The following is a 23,796-nucleotide window of genomic DNA, read 5'->3' as shown; positions in this document are numbered from 1 at the left end:
CCTGCACTGTATTTGCCTTCGTTACAGGCTGACCCAACATAACCCGCACTGTCTCTGTTTCCATGCAATACGCACCTTTCTACTCCACAACATCTGTAATGGAGATTCCCCCGGTACAGCTATTGAAGGCTTCACGAAATACGTGGTCAAAATAGATGTTAAATAATGCGGGAGCCAGAGGACATCCCTGTCGCACCCCAAGGTGTACAGGAAATGGCTCTGACTCCCGGCCACGTAGTTTTACCCGGGCCCGCTCACCATCATGAAGGTCCTTAATGATCGTGAAAAGAGGGTCAGGGACTCCAAAAGCACGAAGAACAACCCAGAGCCCAGGCCTACTGATGGTATCATAGGCCTTGACCAGGTCAATAAAGCAGAGATGTAGGTCTTGTTGGAATTCCCTACACCTCTGCTGTAGCAGTTGGACAGAAAATATGGCATCTGTGCAGGACCGCCCTTTCCTGAAACCGCATTGGGGCTCCGCAAGCCTCTCCTCAGCGTGCCTGGCAGGGCGATGCTGAATAATCCTTGCCAGGACCTTTCCCTGCACACTGAGGAGTGAGATGCCCCTGTAGTTGTGGCAGTCTGTGTGGTCCCCCTTCTTAAAGAGGGGGACCACCAGCGCATCCTTCCAATCCTGCGGAACCCGTCCAGTGGTCCAGACTGTTGTTATGATGTCATATAGGGCAGTCTGTGCACAAACGCCACCCTCCCTCAGCATTTCGCTTGGGAGATCATCTCTGCCAGGTGCCTTTCCTGGTCTCAGACTCCGGATCGCCTTCACTACTTCAACAGATGGCACCTCAGCCAGCCACTCACAGGGGTGACTTCTTCCAATATTTGAGGCACCGCAGCCTCAGCAGGGTCATCCCCACTTTGTGCCATGATGTTTTCCTGGCTGAGGGGTTTCCCCTCCCCCAGGACCTCACAGAAATGCTCAGCAAACCTGTTCCTGGGGGTCGGAGATTGGAACACCGTTTTCCCCCTAATGATGGTAATAGGTGTGGTGCTGCAGGTTACTTTTATGATGGAGTTAAATAGAGATTTGTGATCGCGGGCCACTGAAGCAGACTCCATCTCCTCAGCAACCCGTGACCACCACCCATCCTTGCAGCGCCTCACGGCTCTCCGAACCTCCGAGCGAAGGCTGCGGTAAGCCTCCTCATTCTCTGACGTGGGATTCTGTAGCCGATGACAGTGGGCCTGTCGCTTTTTCTCAACTATTCTGAACACCTCCTCTGTCAGCCAGGGTCTCTGAGGAGGTCTGGACCGAGTACCCAAAGCAGCCATTGCAGCTGCATGAGTCACAGTCCTAAACCTCGCCCATTTACCCTCGACATCAGGAGGAGTGGGGGACGATGCCAACCCCAGCCGCAAGCGATGATGACATTCTCGCTTGCAACTTTCATCAGCTGAGACCAGGCCACTTTAGGTTGGAATGGGGTCCTGGGTGTACACCCACCACCGGAGTGGAAAAATGGCAGGCGCATCTTACAGATGACTAGTCGATGGTCAGAGGGCAGATCAGCTCCACGGTAGGTCCTGGTGTCAAGGACATGGGCTCACAACACACCACGCAAGATTTTATTTTTTTCCATTTATTAAAGTATTCTCAATATTCTCATCTTAAGATCAGCACCTGAGGCTCAGGTACACATTGCTGAGTGCTACCATCTGGGCAATAAATATGCAATTACGAGTTGTTACAGATCTCAATTTCATTGAGCTTTGCCCAAAACGTTAGTCTAATATGTCCCAATTTTAAGGCAATGTAATTTAGGAAAGGATGTTTATTCATTGTCCTTATGCAAATAATTGACATTCGCGACATTGGTTCAGTTTAACATGGCAAGATAAATTATGTTTTATCTCTCCATCCATAACCACACCTTCATATTTATAAGGAAAGCATATTTGTATCAATCGTTACTGATAAGAAAAAACAGGAAAAACGTTGTCAATCATGAAACAATAAAAAGGCAAATAGTCTAAATTGAGTACAGTATTACTATCATTGATAGTATTGGATGTGTTTTTTTTTAATTTAAACTATTGCATAAAAATTACATTGGGATAAAAAAATCCAAACATAACTGGAACACACACGTGTATGTGGCTTGATTACATTCAAGACACCTGTGTGCGGACACCACACATCACAACTAAGCAGAAGTTTGTTTTAAAACGCAAATAAAGTGCACACGTACGACTGTGTTTACAACTCCACCACCACCACCACGAAACGGTGATCTAAGCGCATTCTTCATTGACTGCAACGCATTCCAATGCAACAACGTGCAGCGTGAGTGCAATTATTGTGACTTGCTGCGTCACAAGATGGGGGGGGGGGGGTATACACGATCTAGGATTCCCCTTTTTCCCGTTTTGGCAGTGCTGTGGAAGGCAAGCATTTACGGGCAGCGGATTCACGCCAGCCAAACACGCGCTGCAATGAGCTCTGCAATTGCACAGATTTCAATGTGCAGTACAGACGAAAAACATTGTCCCTCAAGGTTATTATTGTGCTCAAGGGCAGCAATGGTTAATTGTATGACGTGTAAAATATGGCTTGTTTGCAAATCAAGTGCAATTGTTATCATAGTGAATTAAGGGAAACCAGAATATTGCTTTTTGGGAACTGGCAACAATTTGCCATTCAAACGTAGCCCTGTGTAGCTAAAATGCATTGTTTCCCCATTTAAAACCACGATCAATATTTCCTGTTTGTAAACAAACCTTAGCATACGTACATAAAAAAAAAAACTCCGGCTTAGTTTCTTTGGGAGTGGCCGACATTTTTTGTTGTTGCATAGTGCATTAAACATCGCCAGCATTTTGGACAGTGGCATCATTGACACTCTACAGTGGAAATCCCTTTTCCGTCTTCAATCGGCATCCCATTGGCTCTGGTGTTGAACCGACAACGCTGGCATTTTTAGTGAGTTTGGGCACTCTCATCTTGAAGAGCAGATATTCCCCTGCGTCTCCTGCACATGATCTCATCACACCAAAGGACGCTGGGATGGAATAGAAACAAACACGAACCACATTAGCGCAAGGCGGCGATGGCCAACAGAGAGGTTACAAAACCCAGCGCGCTTGAGCCACGCTGATTTGCAATGACATTGCAGAATAAAGCTTTGTATGTATGCTGCACTTCTTTGGCACCGTACGTAGCCAACCGTACCAAATCAGGGGTGCGGAGGAAGGACATCAAATTAAACACAAAAAGCAGTTCTAAAGAAATGCGTTTCCAATCTAAATTTTAAAGTGCATAGCGCTCCAGGGGCATCATAATATCGGAAGAAAGAGCGTTCCAAGCGGCTGCAGAAGCGCATCTGAAAGCGTGCGATGCAGTAACCGTCTTTGTTTGATTGGTGAGACAAAGGCTGCTGCGAGGATGACCAGAGTTTGCGTGATGGTTTATGCTCCTTGATGAGATCATCAAGGTAGTGTGGTTGACTTGTGGCAACAGCGCAGTGCAAAACTGCTGACCCCAGCTCAGTTAATCCAGCTGCAGGTCCATGCATTCCCACTGGCCTCTGTTAACCTGGCAGAGTTCGTCAATAGCTACATAAGTTAATTAACGTGCAGCAATACCCATCCATTATATAGCGTGTTGAACACGTGGCCATGAGATGGCAGTATAGCGAATGGGTTCACAAAATTACCCTCCCACCTCTCATGCAAGCCACGACTGGATGAAGGCCTGGCCACGTTGGGTCAGTCATGGTGGTAGTCTGACCAAATTTCACAGTTCTGGTCAATGTCAGAAAAGTTAATTTTACTTGATTTTCATCTCCAATTGCCCCCGTATATGAAATAGATTCTTTCAAAATAACTCTGCCAAACATCTCAATGCGGGAGCCTATTGTAAAAGTGCCAGGAGACTTGCTGGATTGATAAATAAATGTTAGCAATAGAACCGTAATGGGAGTTTTGACCCTTCAGGAGGGGGGGGTGCAGTTCTTAAATCGTACAGATGGAGTTGCTCCAGTTTGTACAGCTCACCAAGACGACTGAACACCCTGGCACCTGCTCCGACTTTAACGGTTATCCTAGAGCATTGGTTCTTAACCTGGAGTGCACGCACGCCCTGGGGGGTGCGAGATGCCCTTTCTGGGGGTGCGAGACATGCCAGATTTCATTACACGTGCCCGTGCTTAATTTGTGTTCTCGACGATTTACCGTCTAAAGAAATCTGGCATGTCTCGCACCCCCAGGGCGTGCGAGACATGCCAGATTTCTTTAGACGGTAAATCATTGAGAACACAAATTAAGCACGGGCACGTAAGTACAACAACTACTTTGTTCCATCAAACCGATGTATTTGTTAACATTCTACATTTTTTAACGGCTGAGAACCAAAGGGGTGCAAGGCTGCAATCAAGGTTAAGAACCACCTGTCCTCGAGCATTAACTGCACCGGTGTTGTCTCATCTTATTTCACCCACCACACGTGGGAGAAAAAAAAAATCCCCCGTGTCTAACTGGACAGAACCCTGCGGAAGAGCAGTCTTGGAGACGCGGCGAAACCTTCACGAAAGCGATACAAATTGTGTTTGTTTTCAATGAAAGCACCTCAAGATCAAAAACGGGATGACTGCAACGGCGGACGAGAGGAGGAAAACCAAGCAGGCAAACCATCCCACGGTGACGGCGTAGACATTGTTGAACACCACCGATCCCACAATGCCAGCCAGCAACTCCAAGGATCCCACCAACGAGAAGAGGGTTCCTGCAGAGGCACGACGAAATCGAACGTGCCAACACCGCAAAAGTAACGCGACAGCAAACACGGCAACCATCGTCGTGTGGAATACGACCACGGCCGCCGTGATGTTCTCATATGATGCGGTGTGCACGATGCAAACTTGGGGAAGTGGTGGTGTAGTGGTTAGCACACTGTGCTGTGAAGCCGGTCACGGCTAACATCAGTGGCGAGTGATATCTGGAACTGTTCCTGTGCGCCCACCTTTCACCAAACTGCGTGGACCAGCGTGGTGAAGTATCATAAATTAACCCCCCCACTACCAGCACAACGTAGAGGGGGCACTCATCCCACAGTAGATTGTGTAAGGGCTGCAAATGATAATAGGAATTATTATTGCCGTAATTTATCGTTGTCTACACCCTTAAGTTGTACTCAGATTAACGGCGGTGGTCCTCTTGGGATATGCAAGTCTAATGTGCATTTGTGCACGTAAATTGTATGGAAAATCTGCTGCGGTGTTTGCAAACGACGCACTCCCACCATACCTTGCTCGCTTGGCAAAACGGTCTTGGACATCATAGATCTCATTACTGCGACGGGCATGATGGTAAACATCAGGGGTAGGCGCACTGCACATTAAATCCGGCAAACAGGAAGAGAGAGAGGCTGCTTAGTTTAACACGTAGGCTTAACAACACACATTTACGCAATCTAACCCCTCCCCCACAAAAAAAAACATTATGGAGAGGCTTCTTAGTTCACGTATTTCTCAGCACTGTTATTTTTTTTTACCGAAAAAGTCCACTTTTGCTGCAGGTTCCAAACATAACAATGCTATCCATGAATATAATTTAGCTTTATATTGCTAGGAAGAGCGACCAGCGTGCGTTAAATGTGTTATATGGGTGGCTGCAGGGCTACGTCGCTGGGCAACGGAAGGCATTTCAGCAAAATCCATCGTTGTACTGTACTGCTCTCCCGTGACTGCGCTCCCCTACCATCGCCAAGCCACACCGACCCAGATGGCATGGCAGGGTTCATATTCAGCGGCGAGATTGATGATAGGGCTGTACATATACATTATGCATTTCTTGCACTGACATTGATCCGCAGTAAATTTATGACTGCTCCAAAAGTCCCACCGCAAGAAACAAAGGAATGAGTCACGCAACGTCAACTGAAGTGCAGCGGCCCTCCCCGCAAAAGAAGGTGCCAGGGTTAAAGGGGATTATTAAATAATGGAAGAGGGGGGAGATTATGGGAGTCAAGAGAGGCGCATCGAGGGGCAGATGAAGTTTGATGGGGGGGGGGGGGTGGGGGGCTCAGTGCTGTCGTGGTTTTGGGGGGTACATCTTTGTATATTCAGTTCCTTCCCTTAACCGTGAATCACCACCCATGCCAGATGGCGAACGCTCTCCGTTGTCATTCACCCGTGGTTATTTCAGTTCGAGTTTTAATACGTGACGTAGAAATTGTCAAGCCAGATCCGAGTTTAAAATTCAACAAAACAATTTTAATTGCACTACAGAAGCTATCATTGTGTTACAGTATTGCATTTGAAACTTTAAAAAGAAGTACTACTACTATATATTCTTGGTTCTTTCAGTAAAGTCACGTAGAAGGGAAACAATAAAATAATAAAAATATAAAACAATAAAATTATCACGACGTTTCGACTGCAACACAAGCAATCATCATCAGGTGTGAAAACCACAGCAAGAACATTTGAAAAAAGTGGAGTTTAAAAAAAAAAATTGCTGTGGTTTTCACACCTGATGATGACAGAGTTATTGAATGAATGTGCTTTTATTATGTGTGTATTTGCTTTTGCACAACTACTAAACGTAGTATCACAAAACATGTTTATTGAAGGCTGCACAGACATATATTATTTTATCAGCCCATAAAAATCCCAAGGCCCAGAGCCACAGGCCAGAAATCCCCCTGCGTGAATCCGGCCCCGAGCCGGCGCGTACCGAGAAACATCATGAGCGTGGTTTGCACGCCGCAGATCATCGCCATCCCTACGGTGAACGTGGAGATGCCAATGAGGGCAATGGGCGGGTCGGAGAGGCAACGCGAGAGGACCGTCACGCCCACGAAGCTCGTGATGAAGATGGCGAAGCCCACCGCCGAGCCGTAGCCCAGCAGCAACGCGTCCCAGCACAGAGGCGCCTTCATCTCGAACAGAGACACCGGCAAGGAGCCGCCTATCTCCGCCAGGAGGTAGAAGGTGAAGGCCACGAGCAGCAGCGCGAGACGCCACCGCTTGCTGCCCGGGCCGCCGCTGCTGCGAACCCCACTGTCCACCTCTGTGGAAGGGCAACCGGGGTTCGGAAAAAGATCGCACGCGGATTTATGCGGCGCTTTTCCAACGTGGGGGTGTTTTGTTCTCCTGCCTACAGGCGCAACCAGTCATGCATCCACTGCTCAACTTGGGTGCAGGGTTTAATTCGGGTGATGTGCAATCGATCGTGCGTTTCTTTTCAAGTCAATACGTTACCACAAAACAGGTTGCTGAAGCTCTTGTAGTTTTGCTTCAGAAGCTTTGTGAGGACGTTCCTCTTCTTGCGCGCCTCCGCTGGAATGCGCATTCTGATCTCCGCTGCGCTGTCGCATGTCGCGATGGAGTCATCTTGTCCGTCCTCGGCCGGAATCAGAGACTCCACCTGGTGGTCAACGAAACACGGTGAGGGCTCATGGCACAGCCACAAAGACAAATATCCCCCTCCATAGCCTTAAACAGACTGTTGGGGCAAGTGCTGCTAGCGAGCACCTATGAAGGCCGGCACGGCGCACGAGGGGGTGGCCAACACCAAGCGCCGTGGTTGGACAAACGGCACGGTGGTGGTCGCGCGGAGCGGTGTAGTGCACGAGCGTACGTGAATATCCTTCGTTATAGTCTCCTCGAGGACGCACGCCACGTAGATGATACAGAGCACCAGGATAAGGCACACGCACAGGTACACGAATGCGTAGCCCATCGCCTGGAGCATGTGGCCTGAGATGACGGCACCAATGCCACCACTGATCCCTGCGTTACAGACAGATGGGGACGACAGAGGAATAAAATCGGCACTGTCTTTTTTGACGGACCGGTCCCATCTGCCACGGTCTCGTGATGCAACAATCGATCGAGCCCCAACATGAAAGCCAATCTCATCGTTACAATTTGACGATGGGCGTCCACTCTTGGGCATGTTCCCCTCCTATGGCTGCCACTCCGTGACCACCGGCCATCATCACTTCCTTGTAAAATGTCCTGCCCAAGCCAATAAACCTTTCCTCACGGTCGACATGATGTCTCTCGTGTGTGCATGCACCTCTGATTCATGTGGACACTTGAGATAAACGGGAGCAACACAAAAGTCACTTACAACAAGTTTGCAAAACCACTGAAGATACCCATTGGAGGGACACAACTTAGTAACAGAAGGCAAAATCGGGATACAAAATTATGAAATAAAGAGTCGAGCAAGAGTAGGATGGCATGCATTTGGAGAACTCAAAAATAAAAAAAAAATGTACAAAGATAAAGAAGATCAATCTTGACTTACTAAAGAAGATTGTTTTGAACCATTGCCTCCCTGTGACACGTGGATCACAAACAAAGTCACGACGATGAGGAGAACGGAGCAAAAAGCTCGCAAGGCTTGCCAAGAAGCAAAGTCCCATGAGCACATAACAATTCCACGCGACACTTTCCAGTGCTCCCTTTGTGGGGGTGGAAAGGTGGGCAATCTCCGAGGCTGGCTACGTACGGTGCGAAATAATTTCAACATACGTACATCGCGGCATATACACACACATTAAAAATGTTGTACGTGAATGAATGCAATTGGCACCAGAAGACGCACCGATCAGCATGTCCAGACAGGCCACGCGCATGTTGAGGTTGGCAGGGTTGGCCACGTCGGTGAGGTACGCAAAGCTTCCGGCCAGGATGGAGGCGTAACCTCCTGTCGCTCCACGCAGCAGGCAGCCCAGGTATAGCCAGGGGAGAGGCAGCTCCAGGCTCACGATGAGAATGTAGACGATACTGCGGGAGGAAAGGGGTGAGGAGAGGTGTCAGCGAGTGACCAGTCGGGCGGTGCGGTGGTAACACTTCACACCAAGCAGGGCCTGGGTTCGATTATAATTATCGACTCGGGCGCCTGCATAATGTCGTTCTGTCTGTCCCCTGTTGTTTCTGCATTGGGTTCTGCCGTGTTCTCTAGTTTCCTCACATGGCAAAAGCAAAAATGTAACTTGTATTCTAGATTTGAAGCTTTCGTTCTTTTGGTAAAGTCACGTAGGTATAAAATTAATTAAATCACGACGTTTCGATTGCAACACAAGCACCTGATGACGATTGCTTGTGTTGCAATCGAAACGTCGTGATTTAATTTATTTTATCTTATACCTACGTGACTTTACCGAAAGAACCAAAGCGTATGTAACTCGTATTGGCAAAAACATCCCGATGCCGAAAAATGACCTGCAAATTATTCGATTTGGATGTCACACACACAAAGCAACATTGCCCTCTGCTGCGAAAACTTGGCTGCACCCTCCTGAAACACAGTCGCTGAGACTCGGTGAGGCTTTTCCCAAGTAAACGAGCGTGAGATGAGACGAGAGAAATGCAGACGTGAGACAGAGATGTAGAGAAATTGCAGATGTAGGCAAAAATATATGGAGATGTAGGAAATTTGAGAAGAAAGCTGTAGAGAAAGAGATACAGATGTAGTGAGATGAGACAAAATCGATGTCGACGAGACATGTACATATTCTTAGCTCTTTCGGTAAAGTCACGTTGAAGGGAAACAATAAAATATATATTTTATTCTTTTATTGTTTCCCTTAAACATGACTTTACTGAAAGAGCTAAGAATATGAATTACTGCAGTCACGAAAGCTTTAAATCAAGAGACATGTACAGTAAAACCTTGTGGATTGCGAGTAACTTGTTCTGCGAGTGTTTTGCAAGACGAGCAAAAAAATTAAATAAATATTAATTTGATAAACGAGCGAGGTCTTGCAATACGAGCAGTACGTATATGCTTTGTCTGCCGAGCGTCATGTGATCACAACTGATATACGAGTGCTTTGATATACGAGTGCTTTGATATACGAGTGCTTTGGAAAACAAACACGTTTCCGGAACGAATTATACTTGCAATCCAAGGTTTTACTGTGTTCAGAAAAATATGGCAGATAGAATAAATTAAATATGTAGTCATCGCCAATACATGAGAGATAGGAGGTGTATTCAGTGGATATATAATATGGACGAGAATTATGATGTACGGGGATAAGAGGACATGCGTACAATGCTTAACAAAAGCAACGTCTTCCCTCATCAGTCTCTCCACATCAAAACGTGTCACGTCACTCAAGAGCCAATATGCTGGGCAAGCCAAGTTACGTTTTATTCATTAAATCTCTAAGCCGTGGAAGGCCATTTCTAACAGTGAGTTTGAGTAATACCGCCGACTAGTGAGTTGCATTTGGCTCATAGGCCATAGATTGTAGAACTGCTTTTTGTGTTTAGGTTGTTGTCCTCACGCAAATCTCATTAGCACGGTCGGCAAAAATACGGTGCGAAAGAAGTCCAACATACATGCATAGCTTGGACGGCCTTCCACTCAAGAGTGGAGCGAGAACGTAGCGATGTGTGAACAACAACAACAACAACATACCTCTCCAAGCTGTAGCCAATGCAGGGCAGTATCATCATGAGACGGCGCCCACTGGTGTCGCTGTACACGCCCAGCACCAGCGAGGCCAGCACGGCCGGCAAGAACCCTACGAGGTCCAGGCGTACCTGGAATAGGGATGCAGCTGCCTGTGCCTCCTGTAATCGTGGCAGGCACGGAGTGAGTCTCAATGAATGAAAAGCTCTACACATTGGGATACAAATGTTGTAAAAGGTAACGTTTTGGGTAACGACCCTGTGTCGTAGCATGGAGATGGTGAAGGGCCACGTGCTATTAAGGAGGGCCATTGCCAAGCACGTCGCCTTTTATGCATATATAGTGTTTCCTTTTAAGGCCACACCTCCGATTCGCACGGTTGGCTATGTACAGCGCGAAGCAAGTTGCACATTCGTATACAAACAAAGTGTTTTTGATGTGTTGAGTTTTGTTAATCTGTGCACCACTGCCAACGCAGCAGCATAACTAATGAATTAATTTAATGAGCGTTATTGCCATTCCACAATAAGGACGGCATTCACATTATGGGGGCCGACAATGCCCGCAGTGGTGAACGAAATCGACCACAGGTGAGAGGCGGTTCGTGAAAGGTCTTCACAATAGATGCGCGCTTGTTTCAGAGATTAGGAGATGTTTCACTTGTTAATAATATTATTAGTTTTTTCGGTAAAGTCACGTTGAAGAGAAACAACAAAATAACAAAATATATATAAAACAATAAAAAATTCTCACGACGTTTCGACCATAACTCAAACGGTCATCATCAGGTGTGTGATGACCGTTTGAGTTATGGTCGAAACGTCGTGAGAATGTTTTATTGTTTTATATATATTTTGTTATTTTGTTGTTTCTCTTCAACGTGACTTTACCGAAAAAACTAAGAATATGAATTACTGCAGTCACGAAAGCTTTAAATCAAAATTTTGTTAATAATAGTTTAGCGTTGTTGTTCCAGCTCGCCTTAGCACGAATGATGATCGTCAACGGCCACTGCTGAATTGAGGCCTCCCGAAAACCTGCAATCGTCCCCCACGCTTTCACGACTCAAGCACCCGTCTAGCTCCTTGCTCACCAGTTGATCTCATCGCTCCTTCCCCTTGGTGGACATCATCTCGGGTGGGTTCCCCTCGTTGGCCCGCCACTCCGTCGTAACAATGTCAGAATCTCTATTTATCCTGCGGAAATCCGATGAGCTATGAAGCTCTTTTTCCACAGATGTCCAGTAGGGGCACGGGGTCAGGAGGTTACAGCCTCGAGCACCGGCTATCGTCTCGTCCAGACATGTGACCTTTCCCCAAAGCCTGCTTACTTTTCTTAACAGTCGGTCTGATGACGAACAACGTGCAGAGGGAGGAACACGTGGATCAGAGAACACAAAATTACAGTACATGTAGTCAGCAGTCATCTCGTCAGCTTGTGCCGTCAGGTCGAGTACGACCTCTGGTGACATCTACGACCGGACTCCGCCATCCACACCTGTCTCTCGCTGCCTCTCGTAGCTGGGGGTCAGTGTGTAAGGCCAGCGGTGTTCTTGACGTCGTCCATCCCACTCCTCTGAGGTCAACCTCTGCCCCTGCTACCCTCTCCACCCCCAAGCAAGACCGATCCCTCTAGTCCAGAGGTCCTTATAACATATCCGAAGTATGGTAGTTAGCATTAGGGATGGATTAATGTGAATTCTATGGCCGGATTCATCTAAATCTTTGTATGAAGGGTATGTATTGTTCTTGAGTCATTGTTAGGGATTCATGTTTGTGTTTGTATTAGATCTTATGTTAGAGGTGGGAGTGTCTTAATTCACAAATTAGATTTGTGGGATTATGCAATTCAAGCACTGTACTAAAAAATAAATTATTTTGAGATTCCTCCTTTCGTATCTGTGAAAATACTTTGAGACCACAAACACACACTGGCTCAGTTTAACACGAGAGGCTTTCGCGACCAATATTATTCATAATAAAGGTTTTTGGGTTAGATCGCGTTATTTATAAATGTGTCGTAACCCTCCACCACCCGACACGGCCAATCAGCAAAAAAGTGTGACGTTGACAAAAGACAAATAGTTCACTAATTTAGCCCACCGGTGTGTTGAAGAGTGAATCCCCAACATTTACAGTTTTTGAGTACGACGTTTCGCTGGTAATTACATCCAGCATCATCGGGCAATTCGCCAGAATGGTGAAGCCCTCACTTGATCCCGGTCTTAAATAGAGCAGCAGGGTGACGTCATCATTTAACTCATTCAGGTGCATTGATTTGAGGCGGAGGGGGGGGGGTTGTAATTATATAATCGATTGGTAATCAGTCAATGGTTATGATTAGTAATGAGTTGTAGATTAGTAATTAGTTGTAATGTGTGTTATTGTGATTATATGCTACGTTAGTAATCAGTTAATTAGTATGTGATTCCCCTATAAGACTAAAAGAACACTAAAGAAATATTAAATTATCTCAAACACAACTGTCGGCAGTGGCAGAACATGCTTGTCAACAAGGACACTCAATTGATTTTGATAACGATGAAGTGTTGTGTTAAACTAATTATTACTGGCAAAGACTAATTAGAGAATCCATTGAAATTGAGAGAAATAGAAATAACTTTAATCGCTCTGACAGCTACAGGCTTAGTGTGGCTTGGAAGCGTATTATTAAATAATACATATTACAATTCCTTATAGGGGAAACACATACTAATTAACGGATTACTAACGTAGCATATAATCACAATAGCACACATTACAACTAATTACTAATCTACAACTCATTACTAATCTTAACCATTGACTGATTACCAATCGATAATATAATTACAATACCCCCCCCTCCACCTCAAATCACTGCACCTGAATGAGTTAAATGATGACGTCACACTGATGCTGCTCTATTTAAGACCGGGAACAAGTGAGGGCTTTACCATTCTAGCGAATTGCCCGATGATGCTGGATGTAATTACCAGCGAAACGTCGTACTCAAACTGTAAATGTTGTGGATTCACTCTTCAACACACCGGTGGGCTAAAGTAGTGAACTATTTGTCTTTTATCAACGTGACACTTTTCTGCTGATTGGCCGTGTCGGGTGGTGGAGGGTTACGACACATTTATAAATAACGCGATCTAACCCAAAAACCTTTATTATGAACACACTAATTCCACCTGCATTCCAAAAATTCCATATGGGGGTCAACCTCCACTCCTCCCTACATTCAGCCCATGGGTCAAATTCGGCCCACGACTTCAATTCATACCACCTGTGGCTACAAGAGTCCTGCAAACGCTATTTATCCGTCACTGCAATAATCTGAGCCGTGTTTCCAATTCACAACTAGAACCAAACATCAAAGCCGAGCCCCACTGGTTTTGCGCATCATCGTTGGATAACGCTAACGTGCGAGTCAATGTGTGGTTGCTCCAAGTTCTATTCGACCTTTGGCAGCATTCTTCGCTCATTTTCAGAGCGGGGCCACTTTCTCAGATAAGACACCATCAGTGTGGGGGCCGCCACACATGTGAAACCACTGGGGGTTTGACATCACGATGATGGGAGGTGTTTTCACGTTCGCGTACTGTCGGGGGGCCCCGCACGTCAGGGGCCGCACCGAAGACCGCCGCGGGCCCGCGAGCGGCCCCGCGAGCCCCTTGCAATGAAAGCACACTGCCCGAAGACAATCGACACTGCAGCAAGGGTCGGCCACGTCAGACGCGGCCAGCTCGTGGTGGCACACGTGTCTCGCGAGGGCGGCTGCCACCAACAGCCACGCGTCCCAACCCCCCGCCGCGGGGGCCGCCGCCACCACCTGGTGTTGCCGCCCGTGTCGTGGTCGTTAAAGCGCCGCAATCCCCCCCCCCCCCCCCCCCCAGGAACCGTCAAAGCTCCTGCGATTACGACTGCCCTTTGCATGTATGAATGTTGAGCTGCTTTCGTGCCGCATGTGCTAATCGGAGGTGCGGGGGGCGGGCGTTGGACAACAACCAAAACGCAATAAAACCCAAAGCACCTGGAATTCTCACCATCTTGTGACAATCTCGGAAGATAAGCAGGGCTGAGCCCGAACAGTGCTTGAATGGCTGGTCACCGTACACAAGACAGGTTACCGGAGAAGGTTGCGGGGGCTGTGCTATATAGTGGACAGCAGAGGGCGGCGTAGCAACATCCATTGTACTGTACTTGTATGCGCCCCCGTTTTAGCACCCCCACCAACCCGCACTGAGCAGTGTAGTGAATATCAATTAATTCTCCATGACATGCATGGGGTGGGAAGGCCCTCATCCAGCAGCGGATTTCCAAAACGGATGTGCATGTACTGCACATGACTACGCCTGGGTGTGGCGATACTCGCCTGTGGTGGGCATTGGTGGATCACGCAGAGATGGGAGTGGTGCTGTGAACGGGACTCGCACCTCGGTGACATGGCCTAGCGGCAGCGCGTTTGCCACGGTTTGAATCCAGCGGCCGCTTCGATTGCTACCGCGTGTGGAATAACCATGGCAATGCTACCACGCGCCGTCTGCTTCACAGGGGGCGTCAAAGATCGCGTGACGTCATTCACGAGGGGCGGGCCTTAGTGCGTTGGCATAATGGTCCTAATTTGCTAAACCCGAAAATTACACCGCAAATTGTTCAACTGGGATTCAGTTTCACACTGCAGCAATCATTGTCCTCTACTGACAAGACTCATGCCCCCCAGGTCTCTGCGGCTTTTGACTCGCCTTAGAACAAAGACGGTCACTAGATCGTGCGCTTTCGGATGCGCTTCCGCGGCCCTCTGGAAGGCTCCTTCCTTCCGATACTCGGAAGCCACTAGAGCTATGCACTTTTAAATCGAGATTGAAAACTCATATATTTAAAACTGCTATTAGTGCATAGTTTGTTGTCCTTCTCCCGCATCTCCGATTAGCACGGTTGGCTACGTATAGTGCGAAAGAAGTTCAACACACATGCAGGCCATTTTTGCAAATAAGACTATCCTGGTCTCTTGAGATCTCACCTGCTTAAACAAAATTAACTTTAAACTAAGCCTCCATGGAAATTAGCTTGTGCCTTTAGGAGACAGTACAGCAGGTAGTTGCTTTTACAAAGCGACTTTGTGAGTGTGCGTGTTATTTGCGAGTGTGTGCCAGTTTTATCCGGGCACTCTGGTTTCCAAAAATGTGGAATTTGCCACACTCCCCAAAAATAAATCCTCCAGAAAAATTACTTAGATTCAGTAACACCTTCTCAGGGAAATGTTTATTTATGCATCACTTTTATATTTATACGTAATTTTCATGAACAAACGACTGTATTCGGATGCCATGGAACATGTTGGATCCATAATTCATAAATGCTCTCCGTGTAAGAAACTTTATTTGTCCATCAGTCATAAGCATTCACTTGAGTTATTTCTTGATGGTACAGACAAAACATGTATTTGGGTTATAGGAATAGGTTTTACCCTTTTAACTGGCACAAAAACTGACACCTTTATTCAAGGCATCATGTTTGCAATAACCACAACACAAGCAGTCAAAATGCAAACAAAAAAGACAACTCTGATAATAATATGCACTGTCCTTGAATTTGATTGGTCCACACCTGAGACAGCTTTTCTTAGAGCTTAGTCTCCATTGGTGTTGGACCAGAAGACGCCAAAAGGCGTACAACTCAAAAACAGCGCACTATCAGAGTATTGAGGGCTCGGGGTGAGCATTTACATTATCAGACCTCCTTTGCCAGAAACAAGATATAGGAATAGGTTTGGGTTATAAGCCCTTATTATTACCAGCTGGAACCAGGGACCTCTGGTATTTATGATGAGTTACATACAAGCTTTTTACCTCTGACCTTGGTAAAAAAAAAAAAAGCTGAACAAAGATTTTGACCATGCTAATCGCATGGGGTTTAAAAAAACAACGTTTAAACTCTCTCCCAATTCCTGGAAAAGGTTTTGTATGGAGGTACAATCTAAGTGTTTGGTGGTGGGGCTGAAACCATAAAATGTCATCGACATTTTATGGTGTCATCGACATTTTATGGTTATAGTGAAAAAAAACCTCAAACATTCACGCAATGCAGAAGCGGGCCTTTCTTGACGCCTGTTTTGATTCCCCGTTATGACTGGAGCCACCAGCTGGCTGCCGCAGCATTAGTCGGGACACTCGCCGCATGGGTGCCCAAATCATGGTCAGGATAATGGGAGGTGGCAAGTAAAAAACCCAATGCATGCCTCTCTACTGCCACACAAACCCCTACTGCACCTGGCGTGGTCACTCATCTAAGCACTGTCCAGGCTCGGCTCCGCTTGGCTTTGGTGATCGGATGAGGACGGGCGCAATACGGGCGATGTTGTCGTCCCAGGGACAAAGGAACGTACACGCAGCCCTGACCCACGTCTCACCTTCTCGAGCTCGTCTTCGACATCGCTCCCGTTGGGGCTGCACGTGGAGCCGGTGCTGTCGTTGGTGCTGAAGTTGCCAAAGCGGCGGTAGATGTACTGCTGATTGAGCGGCGACGAGAGGAACACCGCGAAGGCGAAGAGCGCCACAATGGGCTCCACGACGCGCACGCAGCCCATCCTGTAGGGCTGTCGCGGAGGGCCCACGGTGGCCGTCTCGCCGTAAGATCCACCGAGCTGAAAACACAGTGAGGCAAAATGTCGCGCTTTCTTTTCCCCCTGCTGGTACATCCGAGCAGAGCGACGCGCGGCCAATGCCCTCATGGTACGGGTGACTTCCCACTTGTTTCCCGTGCAAGGGCCGTAACAAAACCGTGATTACGCTTTGCCTAACGAAACGTCTGAATCTGACTTGGAGCCAAGCAGGGCCAGGGGCGGGGCCTAATGACGCGTTCGTTGTGTGTGTGACTTTAGTCAGTACACGGTGAGGACACGGCCGTCACCATGTCGTCTGCATGTGCTTCGACTCGTTTGTCGTTGTGTCTGTCAGAACACCGAGGACGCAGCTCACCAGCGGTCATTTTAAAATCGAAACAAATCCATTTTCGATAATGCCACGCTCTGAACTTACAAAGCTGGTGCGGCGACATGGCCAGGAGATGGCAGTGCTGAGTATTACACCCTCATGTGCATGGGATTTATTCAGATATCTGGTATTCCTCGCACAAGCCACTCATTAATGGAATTGGCAATGCAACAATTAATCAATCTCCCGCACAGGAGCTGAATTCATCCCATTATGAGGGGGCCAGGGGCATTATACATTGATGCAGATCAATATTAAACACTGTAAAGCAGGTCATGCTGTATGGTGCTGTGATCACTTATTTGAGATGCCATGCTTCGTCGGGAAATGGGGAAGCTTTCATAATAAACTTTCGTCACATGGCTGCTAAAAAAAAAAATCGGCAGAAAATAAAAATTTCTGCCGAAACTTTCAATCATTTTACTCGGCAGTAAACCACAGACTCCCCACACTTCAGTCAGCAGCATTTTTATTTCCACGCCTGATGACCGTTGTGTAATCCCCAGAGAATGGTAGCACATAAATGGGTTGTTAGGTGTTGTAATTTTAACCCAATGCTCCTGAGAATTCACCGAACATTTTACCACAGCAACATTGGGTGTGGTCTTTAATCCACTAACAATGAAATGCAGATTCGGAGACTTGAATCCAGTCCACAAGTTGTGAAACAAAATGCCCAGGTATTCAGCAAATAACTTTTATGGCACTCAACTGATTAAAAAAAAATCGTAATCCTAGCCTTCATTAAAAAGTGATTGTTTTCTTTGTGCGAGTTTGTGAATAGATGGCACATTCGGGGTCTGATGATGCATCGATTTAATGTTCATTCTTAAGATGGCGCAACGATTCGTGGGTGAGAATCCGCGTCTGGAGAAAGGCCTCCCCACACCATGTCAGTCACAGAGATCGCGTCAGTGCTGGCTGAGGGAGGGGGGGGGGTGGAGATGGGTGGACCCAGGACTGGTTTGGAGGTCAGACATTACTCTCTATAGATGACGTTTACCGTGGCCAGGAATGTAACTCAGGTTACCGGCTTTGTAATAGCATTACAAAGACTGCTTCTAAGAAGAACACTGCACGCTCAGCTAACTCGGTGTATCCGATTCCCATACAGTACTCCAGCTGTAAACACAAATGAGTCTGTGCACCAGATGTACCCCACCCCACACCACTCGTATTTGCCAAGTGCCACCTCAGCTCAGGCACGTGGACGATGTGTTTACAAAGACGTCTCTCGTGCAAAAAAAAAAGTGAAACGCGTTTCGATACGTGTACAGCGAGCGTGGTGTCGATTCAATGCTGGGCGACAGCCTACTCACGCCGTTGTGGATAGTCATGGTTAAAGTTTTCATACTTCACCACACTGGTGGGTACAGGTTGGTAGCTAAACTACAACATTTTATATTCCACCAGATGAGGCCTATCGAGCTATACAGCTCGTTTTCAGAAGCGACCTGGCCACAAATAATAGCTCAATGAAGTGACTTGTCGCGTGAAAGTGTATGGCAGCCAAATGCTCGAAAACGCATGAATCTAAGTGTGGAAGGAAACAATCGGAGGATCCCGAGAACAATCCGCACGACCACGGGGAGAACATTCAAACTCCAAATATACAGCAGGCGTCAGGGTTGGGATCAACCCCACGATCTCCTGTATTCCAGGCGAGGAAGTTAACATCTCGCCACCATGGTGGTCAAGGCATGTTGTGGAGACACGGCGGCAAAAGATGTACAGGGGCCGTCCATAAATGACGTCACGCGATTTTGGACGATTTTTGACCCCCCCCCCCCCCGGCGTCACAAAAAGTTAGACCCCCCTCAATTATGACGTCACAAAGCTCTGCCCCCCCTCCCCCTAAAATAAAACATGCTTCAAATCGCTTTAAACTATTGTCATTGTAGTGCGTATTTAATGTGGCGCTGCACTCTGATGTTGTATGTAGAAAACATTTATCAAAAAGTCTATTTAATTAAGTAGAACGTGTTGTCTATATATATTTAAAGTTGCGCATTTTGATGTGACGTCAAATTTCTTAACCCCCCCCCCCCACCCCTCGTCACACATCATCACAAATGTCTGACCCCCCCCCTCCCCCAGGTGCGTGACGTCATTTATGGACGGCCCCACAGGACAACAATGGACTTTGCTGCACTGCCTTCTACTGCCCACCACGTAGCCCCAAAACCTACAACACCTGTTATTACGGGATGGTCATTTCCATCACCCAAGCACCACCCAGGCTCAAGCTCTGCTTCGCCTCTAAGGTCACGTGATTTGGTAACAAGCAACACACCGCTAAAACACAAAGATTTCAAAAATGCCATTTAGAAATAACGTCTTATTTACCCAGAAAAGCCACACCAAATGCAAAAGGTATTTGTGAGGGAGGGTCCCTGCATTGAGATGTTTTAGTTAGTTAGTTTTCATTTATTTTGGTATAGCCCTGTGAGCCATTCGGCTCTTGAATTGGGTGCAACCGCAACAAACAAAAAAACAAAAACACGAACAAGAAAACATCTTGAAGTGACTTTGTGCATGTGCCAATCCCAGTGACGGTGCGCGTTTGCAGTTTTTATGTTTTAATCCGATGCTATGGGACAGGTTTAACCCCTTGACACGCTGCTCGTCAGCAGTGAGTGCGTGGATTTTGTATGTTCTCCCCCCGTTCTGCATGGGTTTACCTCAAGTGCACCGTCCTCCTGATGGTCATTCCTGACGGTCACTGCCGAGACGGTGGCGCACTTGACCGTGACGCTGCACGTGAGGAAACCCCCATGCAGAACAGGGGGCAAAGCATACAAACTCCACACACTCAACTCACTCACACTCTCCAAAGAGAAAGAGAGCCATTCAACCTCTAAAACACTGTTGGAAGGGCGCGACACTCCGTCTTCGAAGGGAAAGGATGACGACTTAGTCCACCTGCTGCACTGCCTTTTCCTGGCGAGCCAAGCTATTGCACCTCGACACACACGGGAAAGGGGGGGGTTCCACGGGTCTTTGTGCGATCCACCAACCCTTGTTGCCTCCAGAGTGCTGGACTACATGCCTGCCTAGCCACCACAGCTTGGCGACATTCTAAAACCAAAGTGCAATCTGTGCGAGAAAATATGTGACGGTAAACTGGACTTCAGTCATGCGTACAGAAGTTGGGTTTCGTGAATAGGGGTCAGAATAACACGGGGAGGAAGCAGTAATATATAATTTATAAGAATCATTATTGCCATCAGAGGCCACGGAGACTGCAAGTCCCAAGGGAACATTGCATTAACAAGTGCATGTACATAGAGAGCTTATTAGTTAATCTACTGCTGGGTGAGGTTCTTCCCCTCGATGTGCATGCAGTGAAGGTTATTTGACCATACTTCACCATTCTGGGCAAGTATGGAGTGGTAAAGGTGGGGAGAATGCAAAACAACAATGTACGTATGTACGTTGAACTTCATTCGCACCGTACGTAGCAAAACGTGCTAGCGGATGTGCAGGATGGTTTTAGCTTCACAGGTACACCAGTGACAAAATCTAATTTATACAGCAGAATACCAATAACGTCCCAATGAGAATGGGGGGGAGGGGGAGGGAGCAAAACAAGAGGGTGGTGGTGCAGTTGGGGAGTGGAAAGGAGGATATTAACCCAGAGAGACATGAAGGAGGCGACATGTGGAAGGGAAAGAGAGAGAGGCATGGCAAAAAATTAAACTAAAAGACCAGGGCCAAAATGAGTCCAAAAAGTGCTTATGAAACCGAGGTCTAGTGCCAGGGTAGCTGGGGCACCCATTAAGGGCGATTTGGCCTACGACCGAATGACCGTTAAGCCAAGCAGGGTTGAGCCCAATTCGTGCTCGGCTTGGGAGACTGTCAGGGAAAACCAGGAATTGTAGGCTTGGGCTCCGAGGTGGTCTGGAGATGGTAATACCGCAATGGATTATAGACTCTAATTGTGCCCACTCACGTTTGTGCTGGGTTTTTTCTCCAGGCACTCTGGTTTCCTTCTGCTTGTCAAGCAATCATTCGTCGAATTGGCCAATTCGACGAACTTCAGAAAAAAAAGGCAGTGAGAATAAATTGGGCTTTTCTGGGTAAATTACAGGAGCTGTTATCTTGTGACGTGTTGTGCTGTGGCAAAACGCGAGGCTGCAGCCCCGCAATTGAATCATTTGGCGGGACCCCGGGGTTCCGCAAAAATCAGGTCAATAATTATCATTTTTCAGTTCGCCCCACTCGTGATCCCGACAGCAACGCGCCGCCCGCCCAGACTCGCGCCAACAAGCGCCAGCAGGCGGCGATCAACACGATGGGCGCCACCCCACCGGCCAAACGCGAGCCCCGGGGGGCGTCCGCCGCAGTCGCGCGCGGCGACAACGCCCTCCGGTCAGCCGTCGATCCTCAGCTTCTTTGCCAAGGCGAGCCCGCCCCCCAGGCAGTGAATTTAACGTGTTTATGTAATTTTTCAACTTTTTACGAAACTTAAGTGCCCCGAGTAGCTCTCGACGAGGCCAATCGATTGACGCTAGTTTTGTTGTCGGTAATGCAACAAGACTCGTGTCGCTACGCGGTTTTTCCCACCCCGGGGCAGTGATGGGACCCCGGGGTCCCGCCAATTGCTTCATTATTGCGTGTTCACTCCACTGCTGGCAGAAGGGCCTCCGACAGGCGGCGAGCTTTGGAGAACCCCTCCAGACTCGAGAGGGTATTTGGCCTAGCCCCTTCCGCGTTGGCCAGACGTTTGGGAAGAGGTGCGAGTTCTCCCACAATCCACCGCATCACAACCGACCTGACGATTGATCCCGCCTGTGGTGTCGCCCATTGACACTGCTGGGTGAACAGAGGCACAGGGGGGAGATCGAATCGAACTGATGACCGCTGATTAGCACGGTCAGCTACGTACGGTGCGAAAGAGGTTCAACATGCGTACGACCTATGGATTGCAAGTCCAGTGCGCTGACCATTACACCACGACAGCACCCCTTACGTTGTGCATTGAAGCATACATTAGAGCGTCCACACCGTACACACCAAGAATAGAACACACCACTGCTCGCAGCTATAAAATGAGACCCAAACTAAGATTTTGCGTTCGACACGCTTACCCTATAATTTCTTCGCGAATGCAACTTCATAGCTGTGATCAAGGGGGCAATCGAATGTCGTCATACAGTAAACCACTGCAGCCTGCGCTTCTTCAAACGAATGAGGAACAGGCAAAACTAAACATAGCCCTCTCCTGAAGCCCTCTCGTTGTGACTCACAGAGCTCGACATTGGCATTTATCTCCTGAAAACATCGACACGCACAAGAGTAGAATCAAGAATTGTGATTTATGTACAGCCCTTTATCAATCCACCACTGGATGGAGGCCTCTCAGTTGAATGGGGTTACTTGACCATATTTCACTAGGCTGGTCAGTGTGGGTTAAAGGGCGGGGGGGTGGGTGGTGGTGATGGCTCGGGACCTCAGGTCGTCAGGTTCATAGTGCAGTGCAATAACCACGACGTCACCTCTAACCCCACATTTCTTACGAAATGTCCACCATGAGTGATACATTAGTCATGAATGTTAGATGACAGGTTATATATATATCCAGAAGTGGAGTTGTGGAACAATTCCATTTCCCGACAATTCCAGGACTTGTAGCCGTTCAGTCTCACACTTTGATTCGTGATTCAATGACACGTGACGTTATGTGTACATTACAGCCCTTTATCAATCGAGTTCTGGGTGAAGGCCTCCCGATACCTTATCAGGCTACAGGTTTGTATGACCCTACTTCACCAAGGGGGTCATGGCCAGGACCGGTTCAGATATCACTCGCCACTAATGTTGTCTGTGGCCCATAATTGAACCTCGGTTGCTGGGTTCGTAGCACATTGCACTAACCACTGCGCCACCGCTCTGCCCAAGTGACGTGCGAATAGAAAAATAAAAATCTATTCTCACAGGCGCTATTAGCCGCGTGTATTTGGCGATTTTAAGTGACGGGCCGACGTTTCGCCACTACACACTGCCGCTGGAGAAGTTTTCACAGGTGCCTTTGTGGACTGTCACTCACACGGCTGCCCTCGTAGACATGCGAATGTGGCTTTCTGTTTTCGTGACGCTGCTCAGCACGTTTTCTTAAATCCAGCTAAACCATTTTCTATTCCCGAGCCTCGTAGGGCAATGTGCAGAAACGCCACAAATGAAAAATATACCGTACATTTCTTTAAACGTGGAAGAGAATGTTTGTTAAGATGTGCTTTTTTTAATAAATATCAATAAATATCAACGTAAATGTCCCATAACATCAATGCACATTTTCTATCAATGTAGTGGACATATCATCATCATCCATAATCGGTTCACTGCTGGATGAAGGCCTCTCTAAAGCCCAACGACATCTCTCACGATCCTGCAAATGTTAACAATCCAACTGGCTCCTGCACAGGAGC

The 23,796-nt window shown here is 47.5% G+C and overlaps 1 protein-coding gene across 7 annotated transcripts in view; it reads right to left on the bottom strand.

Annotated features, from left to right (window-relative positions):
* Positions 1-1,582: 1,582 nt before the first annotated feature.
* The window catches only part of LOC116942916 (lysosomal proton-coupled steroid conjugate and bile acid symporter SLC46A3-like), a 34,875-nt gene continuing 12,661 nt past the window's right edge, over positions 1,583-23,796 (bottom strand). For 6 of the 7 annotated variants that reach the window (XM_032955369.2, XM_032955368.2, XM_032955370.2 and 3 more), the window contains exons 2-10: positions 16,786-17,019; positions 10,396-10,550; positions 8,572-8,753; positions 7,597-7,748; positions 7,218-7,383; positions 6,691-7,026; positions 5,260-5,343; positions 4,582-4,738; positions 1,583-3,017 (exon numbers count right to left, since the gene is read on the bottom strand). In XM_032955369.2, coding sequence (XP_032811260.2) covers positions 2,936-3,017; positions 4,582-4,738; positions 5,260-5,343; positions 6,691-7,026; positions 7,218-7,383; positions 7,597-7,748; positions 8,572-8,753; positions 10,396-10,550; positions 16,786-16,962 — 1,491 coding nt within the window. In that variant the 5' untranslated portion in view covers positions 16,963-17,019 and the 3' untranslated portion in view covers positions 1,583-2,935. Of the gene's footprint in view, positions 3,018-4,581; positions 4,739-5,259; positions 5,344-6,690; positions 7,027-7,217; positions 7,384-7,596; positions 7,749-8,571; positions 8,754-10,395; positions 10,551-16,785; positions 17,020-20,049; positions 22,715-23,796 lie in introns of those variants that run through there. The other variant, XM_032955373.2, reaches the window with a different exon arrangement.

Source organism: Petromyzon marinus, chromosome 16, assembly GCF_048934315.1.
Source record: "Petromyzon marinus isolate PM22_M1 ecotype Great Lakes invasive population chromosome 16, UKy_Petmar_22M1.pri1.0, whole genome shotgun sequence".
NCBI classification, from domain to species: domain Eukaryota; kingdom Metazoa; phylum Chordata; class Hyperoartia; order Petromyzontiformes; family Petromyzontidae; genus Petromyzon; species Petromyzon marinus.
The sequence above is the reverse complement of the archived record's forward strand: the minus strand, read 5'-3'. Positions and strand labels throughout refer to the sequence as shown.